The sequence below is a fragment of the Botryllus schlosseri genome, chromosome 8 (assembly GCF_051294905.1).
Source record: "Botryllus schlosseri isolate E-star chromosome 8, Bs_hap1, whole genome shotgun sequence".
Classification (NCBI taxonomy): domain Eukaryota; kingdom Metazoa; phylum Chordata; class Ascidiacea; order Stolidobranchia; family Styelidae; genus Botryllus; species Botryllus schlosseri.
Genome location: NC_137243.1, coordinates 27141298 through 27160784, shown reverse-complemented (window position 1 = coordinate 27160784; position 19487 = coordinate 27141298). Strand labels below are relative to the sequence as shown.

General features: G+C 41.5%; 2 protein-coding genes across 12 annotated transcripts in view; one reads left to right on the top strand and one right to left on the bottom strand.

Annotated features, from left to right (window-relative positions):
- LOC145445449 (uncharacterized) overlaps positions 1–19487 on the bottom strand; it is a 197959-nt gene that overhangs the window by 23056 nt on the left and 155416 nt on the right. The window lies entirely within an intron of this gene.
- On the top strand, positions 783–17779 carry LOC145444561 (uncharacterized). 11 transcript variants are annotated; one of them, XR_013916720.1, is made up of 9 exons: positions 787–1057; positions 1338–1429; positions 1494–1563; positions 1621–1740; positions 3900–3943; positions 7042–7164; positions 9515–9604; positions 14082–14216; positions 17505–17772. XR_013916720.1 is itself a non-coding variant. In XM_080322552.1 (8 exons), coding segments are annotated over exons 2-8 (471 nt in total). In that variant the 5' UTR covers positions 787–1057; positions 1338–1407; the 3' UTR covers positions 14084–14311. The 11 variants fall into 11 exon arrangements, 8 of the variants coding, with proteins under 8 accessions (XP_080178682.1, XP_080178679.1, XP_080178678.1 ...); XR_013916721.1 differs by lacking the exon at positions 9515–9604 and having other exon boundaries at positions 783–1057; positions 17505–17779; XM_080322552.1 differs by lacking the exon at positions 17505–17772 and having other exon boundaries at positions 14082–14311.

Genomic DNA, 19487 nt, shown 5'->3' with positions numbered 1-19487 from the left:
TTACATGGGGCGGTTGGAGGCGAACGGCCAGGAATTGTCAAAACCTCCTTCTTCTGAAACGCTAAAACCCGACCTTCCAAAATACACAAACTGGACACTAACGCTCAGCTACAAATCAACGAGCCCCAGTAACAATCTGTAGCATGTAGCTTAGGGTCGTCAAGTTCAATCGAAGTCGCGGGCCAGACTCGGACATTTAGATCACTCACTGGCCAGACCAGTCAAATGATTACACAATATTACCAACTCCACAATATGTTCACTCTTGCACACCCTCCGAATCGGTCGTCAGTGTTTGCGATCCGCCCCCGACGATGACTAGAAATCACAACTCCGCCGTCAGGCGGGCCCAATGCGGTCCAAATAAGCATACTCGATATTCGCTACCCCGAAGGAAATTTCATCAGAAGCATTTCTCACCACAAACCCAATAAAGGTGCCAGTCAAAACACGCACATTCTTTAGCAGCTACACGCGTGCGTGAACGACACAACACAGTCCCGCGTCCATAATTAAGTTCTATAACCGGTATTTAATTTAAGTTGTATCGACAATCAATCCGCCCTCAGGACGGCTTAGCAAGAGAAATGACTCTGAATGATCAGGCGATCGCTCTCACTCCGAGAACTCAACCCGACTCGCGCTGTGTCCCGACTAGGGGCCTGATCATATTCTGTTTTTGAGTAAATAACATATAAATTCAGTTAAGACCATGCTCGCGTGGATTTTCATACCTTTGTTATCATTAATTACCCAATAATTTTGGAGAACGTAGTGAATGTTACTTTTCAAATCAGGAATCAGAATCATAATTGCTTACTATCCCGCGTAGGTTATATTTGTCGCGAGTATAACTGATTATAATGTAAAGAAGTGACGCTGAATGCCTTTTCATCAACGCGCACCAGAATAGAAGTATCGTTTCCAAGAAAATGCCGCGTTGGCAATATAACTAGAGTGTTACTCTCAAGTAAGCAGTTCGTGCTATGAGAACTTCACATTTCCGTTACTACTTTTTGTCATGTGCACAGCGCTAAGGTATACATTTGCAAGCAAGGTGAGATTTAGTACCATGCGTTTCTGTACCGGCTTAAACCAAATTTAGCCATACCTTTTCGACGGAGCCATACACTTCAGCTTGCGGTCTATAGCAACGTATTTATTTTATAAAATGTATTAGATTCCAGATTGGCTAAAGTTAGTGAGCTGTACTAGAGCCTGCGCGGATTGTGTGCACAGATTGAATCACACCAAAATAATATTATGACTTAATAGGGCAGAGTATTTCTAAGATTCGCTATGCTACGGCAGTTTGAAGCTAATTTTTATCATCCCAGATCGTTATGCCGACTTTGCCTACATTTATCGCTCAAGGAAATTTCACCGTACTACTGCAACCATCGCCGGATGCACTCCAGCTACGACGCAGGCCAGTAAAGTTGCGCTACTCTTTTCGAATTTACACTAAACTTGGTTATAACTACTCTATGCAGATGAATTTTCGATCAGAAAATTTCCTCTTCTGTCGCAATTATCGGGGAATGCACCTCAGCTACGATGCAGGCCAGTCATGTTGCGCTACACGTTTGTATAATGACTCTACGCAGACATACACTCCAGATTTGAGGTCGATGCTAATCCACTGCAGCACTGCATCATTATAAAGCCTGAACATTGTAGCGTCCACAGTCATCGCATGAAGCAGGAACACCCCATACTCCCGGATTTACTGCTGATTAGGTAAGAAGTCATTTTTATGTCTATTTAAAACAGTGCTCCTTTGTATACTTTTGATTGTAACGGTTGGAGTTACCACCAGACGGGGTAACTTTTGGTAGAAGAGAATTGTTCACCCCGCTACAGGTCCCAAATATGTGGCCTCCCAAGCCGTTTTCCTTTCTGACACGACTGTGGTGCAATACAACCACTGAACCACTTTCTACTGCACAAAACCAAATTGAAAATGTAGTTTGTTCATGCAGAATAATAACAGGGAGATGTTGAAGTATAACTGCAAGGCACTAACACTCCCGTAAGTACTGTAAGTAGCCAAAATCTACTTGGCCACCCCGAAAAAGTAGACATATTCAACACATACAACATCTCAAAAACGTAATGTGATAGAGTAAAATACACTTCAGATTCGCATTCGGCACCCTCAAACCAAGTATAAATGACCCAAAGAAGTCCCGGCGCAAAAATCGTGTAGGCCAGTGTTATTTATATCAAAGAATACGTATGGCTAGAACCGCCCCCAACAATTATTTTGAAGTACTTAGAGTGATCGATTAGTTGAGGCAGCTTCCGCCACACAGCTTATTTTAGTACCATGCTCACGAGACTTTTGTCCGAATTATTCAGTAGACCTGATCATGCCATGACACTGTTGTCATATTGTACTGCAGGGGAGGCCAACCTTTTCAGCCAAAGGGCCACACTTGACTGACGAACTATTGCGCGGGCCACTTGACGCGCGAAACGCGCAATTTTTTGGAAGTTCATAGGTTAATAATATTGTCACTTGACTATATTGCAGACCTGCTGTATATCGCTGGGCTCAGTTTGCATTGAATGGACTATCCGGCGCCTGGACATATCGATATCAAAAGCTTCGACCAACATGCGTCAATCATTTTATGCCTATGTTTCATAGTCGCAAGGTCGCATATGTTGAACGACATATCGTCTCGTAATCGCGAATATAGGTATACTCAATCTGATACATTGGGCATTCTTTAATTTTCAGAAAGGGGTAACGATATTAAAAGCAAGAAATCGAGTGACGAAATGTTGCGCAAAGCGTGCAGAAAATTTTTACTTTTGATAAATCGATCGCAAATTATTCTGCTTTATTGTAGTGTACGAAGATCTACAAAAATGTGACTGGCTCATGGATCGGCCAATGCGTCGGAACTGATATTTTTCTTCATCACATCTCAAGTGTTGCGGCCAGACTAATCAAACCCTTGGTTGGCCTTGCAAGTTCACAATGTGTGCAGTTCAGTCCCGACAACATTACTAATTTCAGAATTTACCTCGCGGGCCACTCAAAACCTTCTCGCGGGCCACGGGTTGGCCGGCCCTGTTGTACTGCGTTTATTATGCCGGCGTCAATCCAGTCACCACGACAGAAGCTGCTGCCGCCCAGTATTCATTTGCTGTGTAGAGAAATGTGCGTTTTTGCCATTGGTTTATGAACAATATGCCCAAGCCTCTCGGCACATACAGGAAATTCAACGGCGATGCAACCTCTGCAGTGGAAAGCAATTATACAACTCTCACAAGTCGCAGCGAGTCAATATATTCGCATTATAAATGCAACTTTTTAAGGTTTGCGGCATGTCTGCAATTTTGTCATCAACGCAACCCTGCCGGCCGATTTTACGGCCTAATGAGATTGATCACTTCTAAGTACTCCGTACAATATACTGAAGCTGATTCCGGCAAATTAACGGTCCTTATTTAGATGTACAAATTCGATCTCATCATTAGGAACGTGGATTCGAAACACTATCACGATTTGACGATCAAATCCACTTTCTCGTTATACAAGTTAAGGTGCATTAATCGCATTGATGAGGGCCGCAAGTTGAGCCTGAATTAATCTCTGAATCACTTCTGTGTTTTATATTCTCGAAGCGCGAAGTTAGATAGTGTTTAATTGTGTGCGCCTAGTTGGAACATGTTGCAATGCCCGTGACATAAATCCAACTATGCTTCGCGAACATAAGTCGAGAACTGCAGCAATGCACTCGAAACCGGGTCTTAAGATAACAACCAATAGTCGCGATGTGAGTTACTCTATATTAACAAAAACACATTGTGCCGGCGATAAGGGGCCTGACCGGTGGGTCAGGCCCTTATACCATCATAATTTTCATATGTCCCTTGTTTTCTAGAATTGTCGCGCCGCAACAAGTTCCAGCACGCTGCATTGTCCCCCGTAAGTCCATTGTATTTTCAATTTTTGTGTTGCCAGCCTGCATTACGCTGTGACAAAATGTAAATCAATGTGCGAGCATGGCCATTCTTCGTCACCATGCGGTGCAAGTAACGCGATGGCGGATTGGTAATGGTTTTGTTGCAGGCCCAGACTTGACGGATGCTTATTGGGTAGATATAGAATAAATTGTGGTCCCAACCTTATTATTGCCTCAGCGAATTTTGTATAATAGGCCTATGTTACGGGTACGTAAGGCATTGCGTATAATGCTATTATATTTATTGACTCCATTCAGAAATAGACCATTTTTTTTTTATGTGTATGTGGGATTTCCAACCATACATTCATAACATGCCCAGGATGGGACTCGCACGTCAATAGCGGCTTATCGTAAAAACCGAAGGCCCTGTAAATAATCCATTTAAACCAGGGTGTGGCATGTTGTTATGTCAATTTTTAATTATATTAGGGAACGTTACATGCGGGACTTGTACCTTCACGTATTCGACACTGCCACATATCTTTCAAAGGATAGAAAGCTCAAAATCCACTACAAAACCGTTTCAAAATCGTTAGGCGACCCATCAAACTCAATACGGCAACACTTTCACAAGCGAGCGTGCGTTATAAGATATGCTGCCACGCCACACCACCTTTCCACAAAGAGGGAATGTGTCCCGTTGACGATCCGCGACTAATATCGAGATTCCAACACATGCGCGATCTGTTGTAGAATCACTCGAATCAGTACTGATCGGCTGATAAAAATCAAAAAAGGACCGAGTTCAACCAGTTCAAACGTCAAAACTTTCAGAAGGACCTGTGACTCGGAACCTCATCTGTTAGTAGATTGACGAACACAAAATAAGCCTCAAATTGTTCTGAGGCTCAGTAATTCTCCAATATACGTCCCACTTAGACTTGAATATCATATCAATCCTTGATAAATCCTACATATTTTACATCACATTTTCACAATTTGTTTGGAATATGCGCAGTCCGAATCTAAAATGGGGCCGACTCAACACTGATTATTCCAGATTTGGTTTTTCGAAAACAACGTACATATATATTTTTATATTTTTAATCTGCCAAGAGCCATATTTTTCGGTCGTTCATACGAAAGATCCAGAAGTGGGTGGTGTTATAAGTCTGTAGCTACGGAGAATAAACGAATACCATCGGCCCTGTGTAAATGAACACAGCGGTCGACAATCGCCATGAATACTGCAAAAGCAAAATCAACTATTCTATGCTCTTTCCGCGGCCTTTCTACAATTCACCTATTCACATCCCAGTATAGCACATTGGTTTCCGGTTCTTTTTGTGGAAAACGGACACCTCGCAACCCTATAACTTACATCCTATTCAATTGTCAATTCGTATGCTCGATCATGAATAATACTTATGAACAGGCCGTGTTGACCTGTCATATACTAGGACAGTGGTTCCCAACCTTCTTCATATCGTTACCCCCAAGAAGAAAATGACGGATTGCAATCACCCCTTTTCAATAAATGACAAATTACAGCTTGCACTTAATTAAATCGAAGAACAGCACAGAGATGACGTCATAATGTACACTGAAAGTTACACTGTTAAAAATATCAAGTCCATGCGAAGGCTGATGCTGTTTTCGTGTTATCCAGTGGTCAAATAGAAACAAAGGGTATGATAATAATTGACAGCATCCCTCATGTAATTGTCAATCGCAAAATCATTCAGTTTGATAGAAAACCCTCCTTCATAGCAATAAGTTGAAGGAAATTCAATCACAAGGTTCAATGCCATACGAAGATTGGTTATTCATTTTTGAAGGAGAACCCAGAAGGTTCGAAAATCTTCCCCTCGTTTCTTTAAAGGCATGTTGATGATTTCAAACTTAATTTTACAGACTAGACTAGACCAGCACTACACTTTTCTATACTAACAACTATATTTCTACGATATTGTTAACGCATTATAGGTGTAAAGCTAAACTTAGACGCCCCTTGTTGTCTTTCAATTTGTCAGCCTGCGCAACAATATATGATCCGCCCTACCGCGAAATAAATTAGAATTACCTAGCACTATACTAAACTACATTCGGCCATGTTATTCGTAATCACTAATGGTTACTATGATCTCACAGCAGGCATGGTGAACTAAGTGAAACGAAATATATAGGTCCACAAGCTCGCAAAGACATATGTTAGCCTACATTCATTTTTACGTTTGGAAATACTTTGAACAGTGCAGCGTTATAAGTATAAAAATTTGAATTACCCCCCAGAAATTGGCAAATTACCCCTTTGGGGGTAATTACCCGCTGGTTAAGAACCACTGTGCCAGGAGGTCAAATATAGCTTATCATTTATTTTTTATTGCCATTTTTCATATCTATTTCTTAACCCCTCTGGCATCACCAAGGACTCCTATATTCACGGCGTAGAATGCTATATAGTGCATTTATTAGCCTATATCAAACGAAAGTCGCTAAACATGCAGTGTCTGCTTTGTGTATGATACGCTCCCATGTTTAATACGCACCCTTAAAATAGCATGCAAATTTTAGAAAGGCCTGCACCCATGTATATTACTTGTTCTGCGTCTCAATGGGCGAGTAGTTGCGATTTTAGGGTGCGCTATCATTGCGTATTTGCGATGCAGTTATTAAACGATCATTACTCAATCAGTGGAATATTCTTTGAACGATAGTAGATAGCAGCCAAAGCTCGCAAGGCCGGCAGAGCGATAGTTTCGGCTATCGACACTATATCTTGTACACGAGGTCCATGACAAGTGTGACAGGTCAGGCCAACGATTATGTCGTGCGTACCAGGCCTGCCGATGATGCGACCGATCGCGAAAGCATTTGTATCCAGCGTACATGGCATACTATATGTGCGATTGGGGGGGCCTGTCGTTGACGTGATGAATTGGCGATTACTGCCGCGTGCGCGCTGCGATCAGTCATAAAGAATCCGATAATTTAACTGCCTCAGTGTTTTGAGTTGGACATCTTCTTAGTATACTTTACATAATAGCATCTTAGCTCATACAACGAAATGGTTTTTAGCTCAGAATTACCCTTTACTGACCGCTATCAATTTTTTTAGCATACTCTCCACGCAAGGTCCGCTGCAACAATTCTATTCGCCTTGGGCACCTCAGAGCAAGATCGGGAAAGATCGGGAGCCACCTCAAGACGTACACCAATCGTCCATTGATCCATACCACAGGTTTGTCTTACACAATTAGTGTTTAGTATTTGATATTTTCCTGGCAATGGCGCACAACATTAGATTGAAGACATAATATTTCAAAAGACACCCCCCATTAAAAAAAAACGCTGTTTAAAATACGTTTTGAACAAGGTGTTTCAAAATAACGCCTGATCCAAATGCAATCCCAACGGCAACGCCGATCAGTTACCACGGCAACAGGCGGGATAGCCAGTAGTGTAAAAATTGATCTGGTTTTAATTGGCAATTTGACACTACCCATGACGCGGAAACACGCATATGTGCGTGTTTACGCCCATATTTCCTTGCATTCACCATTCATTGCATTCATCTTCAGGGACCCTCAATGGTGTTCAATTTCTATAAAGTCTTGCGGTTCTATAGCGTTGAAATTCTATAGCTTTACAATTCTCACGGGTCGCTGTTTTTTTCCATTTGTACTATCGTCGTCATGTGTGGCATATGTAACTAATTTCGCCTAGAGCATGGTATTCGTCTAATAGATATCAGGTCCCAAACCCTAAATACAAAATACTTAAAACGCTTGACGCCTGTTAGTTAGCGAGTCCGCAACATCGCGCAAATGCCAACCAACCATCATTCTACCCCCCTCAACTAAACTGCATTGCGCGCATATCCACCAAATATATATATATATATATTTTTTTTTTTTGGCCCATAATAGTCTCGTAAACTAGGTCGCGAAATAGGTTAGTATGTTTGTGTATATCCGCGAATTGACGTCATTCCTGCGCAAGGTGCACATCTACCCTGTGCGATCAAGTCATAATTAACAATTATCGGGAAATGGAGCAATACAGCTCCGACGTTGTTATCATAAGCAAACAATTGTCGCGATGTTAGATCCGGAACCTCATTGTGATGTACGCCGGTAGGGGAATTCGATTAGAGATAGGGCTTCGGAGCTGGAGTCAGTTCTTTAGGGGTAGCGACGGCTTCGACGTATTTCATAAGATGCCATTGTATATGTAATGACCATATCTGCTGAGTTAACATAATTCAACAGCAGGCCTTTTCCCCCCTTTTGCGCTATCGTTCCCGACTAACCATGTTCTTGGGGATTCAACAGCAAGGCAGTCGTCTGTTCCATATTCAATTTTCATACATTAGTGCTGAACCTCGGTATGCGAATTACGCCTGTGAATATTGTGGATATTCTGCATACCCGCAATTTCATCATCAGCACAACCTTATTGGCCAATTGTAACGTTAACGAGTACAGTGCCAGTGTTAAAACGCCGCATCAGAGTTTTAATGCTGTATACTGTACAGCATTGGCACGAAGCAAAGTGGGTTCCAGTGCAACTATGACGTTAGCGACAACTGACAAGTATTCATCATATCGCCACAAGCCGGCACAACGGCACCCATGTACCGTTGCCGCATCCGATTTTACTAACGGCCAACAGACTCCAGATTACTATAGATAACCAACTTACGGGTAAATTAATCAAACTACTCAGAATTGCTTCACATGCCGCATGCGGTCTGCTGGCCTTATGCTCGACATCGCTATCCTAGGCCATCATTGTTCGGGAAATTGACAAGAATAAGAAAAGTCGCGGTATGTCATGCTATAGCGTCTCAAAGTTTCCAAATTGCAACTGTGTTGATGACAGCATAATCTTTGCTCAGATTATAGAAGAACCTACAAAAGAGCATGGCCCAAAGTACAGTCCTTCAACTGCTGCTGAAGTTTTGATGAAGCCCTCTTCATTCAGGCAGTTGCTGACTGATGATATCCACAAGAAAGACTGGATTTTCGTCATTATCCACACTTACTTTTTTTTTTACGTGTTCCCGCACCAAATAAACCTGATTCAAATTTACTGGTCTCAGGAACTTAAAACTGCTGCAAGGGACCAGACGAGTATATTGATATTACAGCAGATTTCTGTTACCTTTAGTTACGGAAATTTTCCGTAAAACTTCCTACGGTCAGCATATGTAAAATCATATTACGGGGAGAGTTATTTCGAATTTACTGGTCTCATCAGCGTAAAACTGCTGCACTGGACCAGACCAGTAACTTGGTATTACAGCCGTTTTCCGTTACATCAGGTAACGGGAATTTCTCCGTAAAAACTTTAACAGTCAATCTTTGTAAAAAATAAATTACGGTCAATAATATTTTACGGGAAAATATTTTTCAAATTCACCGGTCTCAGAGTCGTAAAACTGCTGCCAAGACCAGACCAGTAATTTGGCATAGAATATTCTCAACAGTGTATTTCATCGTTGACGATCTTTCTGTGAGCACAAACGCGAAAATAAACCCTCTCTCGCAATTGCTAATCGGCTAAATCCGGCACTTTTTCATTTTCAGATGGGGCAGTCTCCAGAGAAAAAAATCGTGTGACAATTAAACACGTGAAGCACGAAGAACGATTTCACCACTTTTTTAGTCTATTGCAATGTATGACGATTTACCAAAAATGTGACTGCTAGACCCTCGATCTGCCAATGCGTATGAGTTGACATTTCAGTCATCATCATCCAAGTGTCGCGGCCACGCCGACTATATTTTTGGCTGGCCCTGCGAGCCCACAATCTGAGCCATTCAATTTTGATAATAATATATTGAAAGTTAGCTCGCGCGCTACTCAAACCCACTCGCGGGTCACATATGGTGTTTACGTACATTTGTCACTCACACCCATGCTAGTAGGTGTGATCAAATATTGCACCGTTCTTCCATGCAACTATGAAGATTTTCTCCCTTTTAAAAAAATTAGTTTTGTGCTTTTATTTTCCAAAACTTGACCTTTGGAGTGTGGAATCTGTGTCGGTCAGGAACCCGGATAAATGAACAGGGATGCGACAAGTGTGCACTGCTAAATGTATCCTTGTGGAAAATTTAGCCGAATCATAATGCTGCTCACCGTATAAGAAGTGAGCACCCATCTGCTGAAGTAAGCTATAGGTTGTATAGGGTATTGTCTTTCGAGGGTGAACTATCAATTGGAACGCGTGGTTTTGCCCACTTTATTGTTGTTCGTATCTCTAAGGATTCTTGTACAGGCCCATTCACCTTGTTGCAGTGCCGGGATCAAGCCACTACCCTCGAGTCACGAGTCATCCCGAGTCATTGCACATTTTGACCCGAGTCAAGTCAAGCCAATCCATTCCCAAAGGTGACTCGAGTCAAGTCAAGCCACCCGGTTTTTGGAGGCGACTCGAGTCAAGCTGAGCCAAGTCAAGTCAAGGCAAGCCAGTAAAGTGACTCGAGTCAAGTCAAGTCATCCCAACACTGCTTTGTTGCAATGTAGCATTGTTCAGCCTTTATGGACCAGGCTTAATTAGGTAAATTCGCCTACGGCTATAGCTTCAGCGAAAAATTAACATTCTTTGTATTGATTCGTGTGCCACATTGACAATGAATGAATAATAGCTATAATCGCCAAATCCTATTGTAATTTACGATTACCGTATACTGAGATGGGCCACTCGTGCTTTCGCTGAATGCCAAATTGTAAATTTCAGCCACAACATGCGTAATTAGTACGAAATATAGGGTAGCTCACCGCATGGGCGTAATACGAATACAAATCAGAAGTAGCACAAGGTCACATAACGAGACAATGATTGTATCGCGCGAAAGAGGCTAAATAGGGGTAATGTTATTTAAAAAAATATCAAGGGCTGTCATTGCATCTAGAATCGCTCGGCGTCATTTATCCTCATTATGCCCTTAGATCAGTGCTCTTAAACCCATCCCGTCGCGGTACACCCTATCAACATATTCTCAAAACTTGTGCACCCATGACCATATAATACACCCATAGCGCAGCAGGCCGTAGTTCGATTATCTCTACAATGCATCCGCATTCCAGCGGAGAGTCGACATGCACCACAAATACTGATATGATATTTGTTACTGTGAAATTGACACAGTGGAGGGCCATTGCGGTATCCTGTGCCTTCACTAATTTCTTAAGATACTCTTATTTCTTGGGGTATGTGTTGCGTAAATTTCCTTACTGCAGAAGCAAAACATCCCAGCAGGCTTGCAATATATGATATATGTACCAAATTCGCGAGTATAAATGTGAAGGGAAGATACCCGCATTACACGCGCGGAGGGTCAAATTTGTCTTTCGAATGGACTTTGTCGAAAATGTTGATAGTATCACATATCGCTGTCAAAAATCCATTCATTCTCAATTACCGTGACCAGATTAGAGTCGAGGGAGGAGCGTCTTCAAAAATTCTGAACACAAAATTAATGATGATGCATCTTCGGGTTTTTAATAATAAATTTGTCGCATATTGTTATTCTCTCCTTTTTTTGGCCTCCCATCAGGATTATTTGTATTGCTATCATTATCATTGTTATTACACATCAATTACAGAGGCGCTATTTGCCTGTTTAGGATTTCTTCATCCCGACAGCGCAAGTTCATTGCCCATGCATTGGGCAATGAGAAGGACAATCGCCTGCACACGCACTCCCGCTCTTCACTATCTCTCGCCCTCGCTCTGCAGGCGCGCAGCCAGCCAAACAAATAAGGACGTGGTTTTGAAATAAAATGGCGGGGTTTGGATTTTCATTTATTTATTTTGAATTCATTAACATAGCATCAATTCGTTATGGCTTAGTACTCGCGCAAATAAAAATTATACAATCCACTCGTGTTGACGATTTTACGCGCATAATAATCTTGTCGACGAGTCCGGGAGTGCTATTATTTAGCAACTCTCTGATCTGTCATGAACAATTAAATACCATCGCTTATCAACGCGTCTTTAGTAGCCCTAACGACGATTTGTGCAGGCCAAAATGTCCGAGTTTTATGGAGTATTTGATATAATAACGGCGATTTCAGCGCTTCAAACCTTTTGTCTTGTACAACACGTATCTTCTGATGGTTATGTTCAAGTGTTAGCGGAAATCAATTACTCATGTACCCACGCGTTGCACATGTTTGCGGACATTCGATGTCATTTAGTTTCGCGACGTAGCTCTTCGATCACTCATCACCTACTTAGCGGCATTGGCTCCGAGTCATCGAGATACAGGAGCCAACTCATTCTAGATACGAGGCTCGATAGTTAGACTAGAGATGAAGTTAGGCCATAAGCGATGATACATCTTCCGTATCCGACGTAATGCACATGCGATTGTATACGCCGACCGATAGTATAGTGCACACCGGGTCTATTGCATATGTGATTCATCAAGCAAGCGGAACTGGGTTTTTTAGAAACGTGATTTGCCGCGCGCAACACTGATAATGCGACCTACCTACTGCAACCGGGTGCCTGAGCCCGAGCGGCAATTCCAAAGGCACGGGGTTCCGCGTATAAAAAGGCGGTGATTTTGGGCCCCAACCCTTCTCTGACTACGGGCCTGTTGTTCATCAAACTTATTATCTTCGCCCTAAGTAAAATACGTATTTTTGTGAAATTGTTCTAAAGGCCGGTTATTTTTTCTGAAGGTACGTTCGAACGTTGTGTCTATTTTTGGCGTCATGGGTCATTTTGTTAGTCGCAAAGGTCCAACTATTTTTTACGCTCAGAATTCCGGTCCATAACCCCGCGTTTACTTTTCTCGGCCCCCGTTTCAGAACCGACCTCGAGGACGAGACAAGCTAGAACAACGAGAAGATTGGCGTGCTCGTGAAGCCGAAATCGCAAGAGTCTTTGGCCGCCGCATCGAGCCTGCTCAAAAAAAACACGAGGCTTTTTTTTTTTCTTTTAAAAAAAACTGACCTAGCCGTGTACAATAACAGAGCCAAGGGCGTAGAGAAGGAAGGAAAGAAATTGATCGAAGGGATAGGTCCTTCGTGTGATTGTCTCTCCTAATTCTGATTATCATGTTTTGCCAATAAGACGTCATATTCCGAAGACGCGTCATTTGACTTAGGGTTGACCCAACTACTCAAATATCTCTAAATTATACGGTCTGTGCGCCGGCATCAGATATATCATTGACGAGAATCTCAAATTCGTTGATTTTTTTTGACCGCCGCAAGATCCAGATCGGTTGCAATACAGCACCTGGAACGGGTATCGCAAAGCAACTCACGTTCGTGATTTAGTTAGCTAGCTATTGCTCCGCAACCTTCGAATGACGCGTAATGAAATAGGTATGCTCCAAATGAATGGTACTGAATCATCTTCGACGTGACGTCGAATTGGCATTACATTTTATAGTAATGGTTTTTGATGTAATTTTTCCTATTCTCTGATTTAAATTAAAATTAGTGTTATAGCTTCAAGGTTTTCTGTTCCAAATCAACCTAGAAATTAGGGTTGCAGCTGCAGTTATATATATATATATATATTTATTTTTTTTTTAATTTAGATTGTATTTATAATAACTATATTTCCAATATTACAACTCCGAAACTTAATCTTGTTCAGTTCGTGTCAAATCATGTTCAGTCTACCAGTCAATCCGGTCTATCAGTTTATTCCTATAAGCACGAGATTGACGAATGTCTCAACAGTAAGTCTCGCTTGTTTTTCACTATGAAGTGTCTCCGCACCATCACCAGGAATGCCTACAACTCAATCAGAATTAATATTAGAAATGGAATTCATTTCGCAAATTAAATCAGAATTCGATTACCGTATGAGCTCTCTGCTCTAATTAGACTACAATTTACTAATCATCCAAGTCTACCCAATTAGAATGATGTTACTGTTTTAGTATCGCCGCTGACATCGATCGTACGTAGGCTAAACGTTTTCTTTATTTGTTACCCTAATACGTTTTTAATTATTGCGGTTTGCGTGACCTAATTCCATATGTTGAGAAGTTCTCGTGTCAGAACGAAGCCAGGAATTGTTACGTGTTAGCTGCCTGTGATTCGTAAACTAAAAAATCTTTGCCGCGCGATTATTTGTGACACGAGATCCGATTTCAATCTTTTGCGAATGATATTCAGGACAATCCCGAGGAGAACGAAGTTAAAGAGATTCCCGACAATCCAAAGGACAGGGAAGACAAGCTGGACGAAGCGGCCCACAAGCGAAGATCAAAACTACAGGCCATCCAGGATTGTCTGCATCTCAACTGGGAGGTAACGTGTTATAAATTTTACTATGACTCCCGATCCCTGGCTCAAGGTGCGATTTTCAAAAGATCAGAGGTGTGACCGCAAATTCGAATTCTTCATTATGCAGTACAACATTTCCCGAACCCTTTCGACTTGTAGTTTTTCGTTGACTCCAAAAATCGCCTTCTAAACAGTAGTGGTCAAAATTGACCGAGCGCTTCCCCTTACAGCACCTAAGTAGCTTTATCTACTATTTTCACATACCCGAGTGGTCCCTTTATTTATATTACTTACGCGTAGTAATAATTTTAAAGACTCAAGTCGTGTAACAAAACACAATTTTTTGTGAGTACCGTAAACCGGGGCAACTTTGGACATTAAATAGTAAAAGGTTACGGTAGCTAAATTATAGTTTTACGGCGGAATGTGGCCGTACGACCGCGAGTACCCTTGGCACCCTTGGTCTGACCGAATTCAGGATGAACACTTGAGCAATGCTGCAACGTATTGGGAATGCTAAACACGAATCTGAGCTGTAGCGGTGATTTCCTCAAGAATCATTAGACAGATATCGCAAGCTGAGCACATGCTAGCTCCACCCTGTGTCAAAGAGAACTTCTAAGTCCATGACCATAGGTTAAATGATGAGAAACATTTGCTTACGGCCTTCACATTTTAAGATATTACACATCCAGTCAACCTGCCCTGAAACATAAACCGGCGTATTTATTGTGATGACTATAGTCATCGACTTTTCGGTTCATTTGCGGATCCGGTACATCCCACTACACCCCATCCGAGTGGTTCACCCCCCTTTTAAATATATTATGGTACACCCTGAGGTGTGCGAAAACCCCGGTTGGAGATCACTGCCTTAGACGATTCGAGGTGCCATGGCACGCTACGCTGCATAGCATAGTGTAATTTTAGATCTAATAAAAAAGGTATCTGAGCATAGCAACAACAACTTACACACCAGACATGGGGTAATCGCGATTAGTAATCGTAATCGATTACGACGATTACAGCATTTTCAAGTAATCGTAATCGCAATCGATTACATTCGAAAAAATCCCGAAGTAATCGTAATCGTAATCGACTACTTCCCATATTTAATCGATTTCTTTGTGAAAGAACGATTACTTTTTATTTGTACAAGGACTGTGACATAAACTGAACACTCGTGAACAAGGAAGATGTATTATACCAGTTATTGAGAGCACAAACGTCTGATTTTTAAATGCCACTGCTCATTATTACGTCAGAGGTAGCCTATTAGCTTTGCTCGTCTTTGCGTAGGAAGTGTCCACACATAGCAAATAGATATTCGATGTACATTAGTGTGATTGTAAGAAACCCACCGTGCTGTATATCAGTTTATCAATACATTTCAGGCGCCACTACCTCGCATCAGGATAATTAATCATAATCACCTCTCTGCCTAAGTTAAAATAGCAACTTTTGTATTGATGTTTAGTTATGCTTAGTTAAACTATAGAATGTAATAGTTCTAATTCTTGAGTTAAATGCAGTTTCACCGTTGCTGCTTGGCGAGCAGTAGACCTATATGGTACGAACATACAGCAGACAAAGGTTTAAAATTTTGTACTCGTCAAATAAAACATTACGGTTTCCACAACGAAGCATTAAAATCAACAGCTGCTGATATGTATCATAACTGGGCCGTTGTTTTGCCGTTTCTCGTAATGGCAGCTTGCATTACATTATCTGCATTAAGTTGAAGGCAGAATTTTATGTTCTCCTTCTGTTATTCTCATATTATTCTACTCAAAACGGGTGCCAATCGCTATTTCACAATTCTTTACTGAACATTTGGACTTGCCGCCATAGCCATCGGCTTATATACCATGTTAGCGTGGGTTGTAGCTAGAATCAGGATCAAAACAGCAAAAGCGTCCCCCAACCAAACTTTGGTCTTGGGCCCCCATAGGGTAGTCAATTTGAAGTTGACGATTTTATTTCGTCAATAGTATTGGTAATTGCATTATATTGCATTTTTAATCCTATCTCAGCGCCCTAAGGTCAGATTTACCTGAAGAGCGGGGGGGGGGGGGGGCGTAATTCATAATTATAACATCTGGTATCTTGCAATAATTAATTTATTGTATGTTGTTAATTCGTGACCTCCGGTCTGTTATATAGCCAAAAGTAGTGGCCCAAACAACAGACTAACAGAAAAACTTGCGTGAGACGCACACACAAATTGCCATGTCTAACTAATGCACCGTGGGTGCCCGGGTGGCATTTGCATCGTGGGCTCAGATTGGAAGGAATGGACTGTTAGTCACGCCCACCCAGCGCGGCTACTAACAATGAACACATACGCTAAGTTTTGGCCAATGTCTTTTTAATAGACACTTCGTGAAGTCTCATGTTGGCCGAAACTGCATAAGTCTTTTGATGTGTCGAGGAGCGGTATTGACTGGCACCTAAATGCCTATTACTATGAATTATGCAATATGCATGCTTTATTTCTTGAGGGGGAGACGTATATGCATTTCGAAATCAAGCTATCTAGAGACATTTAAATCGCAAAGCTCAAAGAGAAATTCGAAGTTAACGAAATCTCTCGAAAATACTCTATAATTTATGTTGGTTTACAAAATACTTTTGACTCCAACCAACTCCAACCTCCAACCACACTCTCCATTCCCTATTGGGGAATTGTGGGTGCGGCAGTCATGGACATGGCAAGAATGCAAATCATTGGGTGCGATAAACCGTCCTCTATAAAATGGGCTATGGGTACATTATGACGTAACAAGGAAATGTCCCATCGTTTTCAAAGACAGTTGTTATATCATTGGGCCTTTCCAGCGCAATCCATGTATTGTCTTCCAATATAACTACTACGATGCAAAATAAATGTAATCGTGAGTAATCGTGATTACTTTTCAAATGTAATCGTAATCGTAATCGACTACTTCCCGATTTTGCTGTAATCGTAATCGTAATCGTAATCGCGTGATACAGAAGTAATCGTAATCGCAATCGATTACATTCATGAAGTAATCACCCCATGTCTGTTACACACTTTACAGCGCGAGGGGATAAACACTTTGATGTATTTTAAGGCAGGTATAGTATGAGGCGATTGCGAAAAACAGTAGCTCCAATCACAGGGTAGGGCGGTACGAAATTTGATTATTTATGTGCTACAAATTAACTCCCGAATTCTTGGTAGGTTTCGATAAAGTTTTAGGTTTTCTTAGCACCGCTCCCGGGTCAATATGACTTCATTTTCGATTTTAATATAGTTTGGCCCTTAGTGATTATATCCCTACATTACAGATACGGGCAGCAGAGGAAGATGATGCGCCCCATATAGAAACACAAATTGGACTCGTGTACCCCCCACTGCAACTACAATCTTGATAGGAAACTCCAGGTCAGTGCAACTTCTGTATCCTGTTTGCCCCCTCAATAAATTATGTAGCAGACAACCAACACTTTAACCACACAAATCTACGTTAACGAGTTATCTGACCCAAACACAACTCCAAAAGCGAACATTCAAACAGTACTAAAGAGTTGCGCAAACCTTCTCGCCCCCACCCAATACTATTGAGAAACATCTTTATTACTTATTTCTTTATTAACAGTTTAGTTTGTCCTGCCACGCGATAGTTGTTATACATGATTTTTGGTTATTTCGTCGAGCAACACCTCTAAAATATTTTTTAGACCCGTTATTGCAGTACTTTTTGTAAACAACATATACTAATAGGAATACGACAGACATACATACTGCGATAATTATGGAATCAATGTTTCCCGGATTTATCAATCCTCCGCCGTTGTATAATTTAGTAAAAATGTTTCTTACCGTGTAAGTCCGTTCAAGTATTTGTAAGTTCTACAATTCTTCGTAAAAATCAAAATCACTTTGGATCAGTCCGTCATATGCGGTGTTCTGCGATGTGCTGTGTTCATTGAAGATCGTCATCTTTAGTACTGTGTTTCCTGATCCGATCGGCAGAGCCTGTCTGTTGGTAGTTGACGACAAGATCGCCGTATCGTCCCTCGGATCAATTGTTGTTGGTCCAGATGTGCCATCTCCTGATGAAATTGAAGTGGTTATTTTGGTACTTACCTTTCGATCATACTGTTGGAGTTGGTGATCCGGCCCGGTGATGGAGAGGTGCGTATTCGTCACATAGTACGGATCTGTTTCGGTTGTTCTTCCAGCCCGTTTTGTTTCCATCACATGTTGGGCAACGCTCCCGCTTGAATTGATCGCAATACGTTGTATGTCCTTCCATGAACGCCTACGTAAGCTAAATGGTAGGGCATGTGCAGGTTTTCGCTTTTCGGGTATCTGCTGTTTCTTGTGGGGAAACGCCATTTTTTTTCAACAGCGCGTCGCTAGACGGTTCTCTCCTATCTGTTTCCGTGCTATGGTTAGGCAGGGCGGATAATTTACTTGCTCCATATAAGATCTAGTGAATTTAAAAACCTTCATTTCAATGTTCATGCACAGCACACATCTTATTAAAGTGAAACATTCACACTCCTATCGCACACCCACAATTCAGTGTTCCACACTGGCGCCTTCTCTATTTACGGCGCTTACTACACTTGAACCCAATATCGAGATAAAATAGGCCACACGGTTGACCAACGACCCTGTCTCGTCACCTACTCAGCCCTAATGAATTGATATAACGGTATATTTGGGGTACCGGACTTATCGAACGCCTTGAAATCTTAATTAGCGATTGCACCGTGTGTTGAATATCAGAGATGAGCGGATTTGAAATTTCTATGTCCTAATCCAATCCAAATCCGAACCTTCAAATCCAAATCCAAAACCTAATCCATAACTTTTTCATATTCAAGTCCATGTCCAATCCTAATCCGATTCCAACTGGAAATTCAGAAAAAATACTAATTTATGTAATGGAGGGATTCGAAAATTTTCTTTCACAACCAACGATTCACTTGATTCAAGATAACTTAGTAACTATAAGTACATTAATAACTGATCTGAATAAAGTTTGTCGCCATTCGCCACACGACATTTCAATCTCCCAGAAAATAGGTAAATCCAATCCAAATCCTAATCCGTTCCGAAAAAAATGTCTAATCCAAATCCAATCCAAATCCGACAAAATTTCACAAATCCTGTTTTTTCAAAACCTAATCCTAATCCACGCTCATCTCTGGTGTTGATTGATCGGAGAGAAGCAGACATGGCGGCGCCTGTATGACAATGCTGTTCTCAAATCCACATTGTCTTTGTCATTATTGGCGAGAAATAGATTTGAAGTAGCA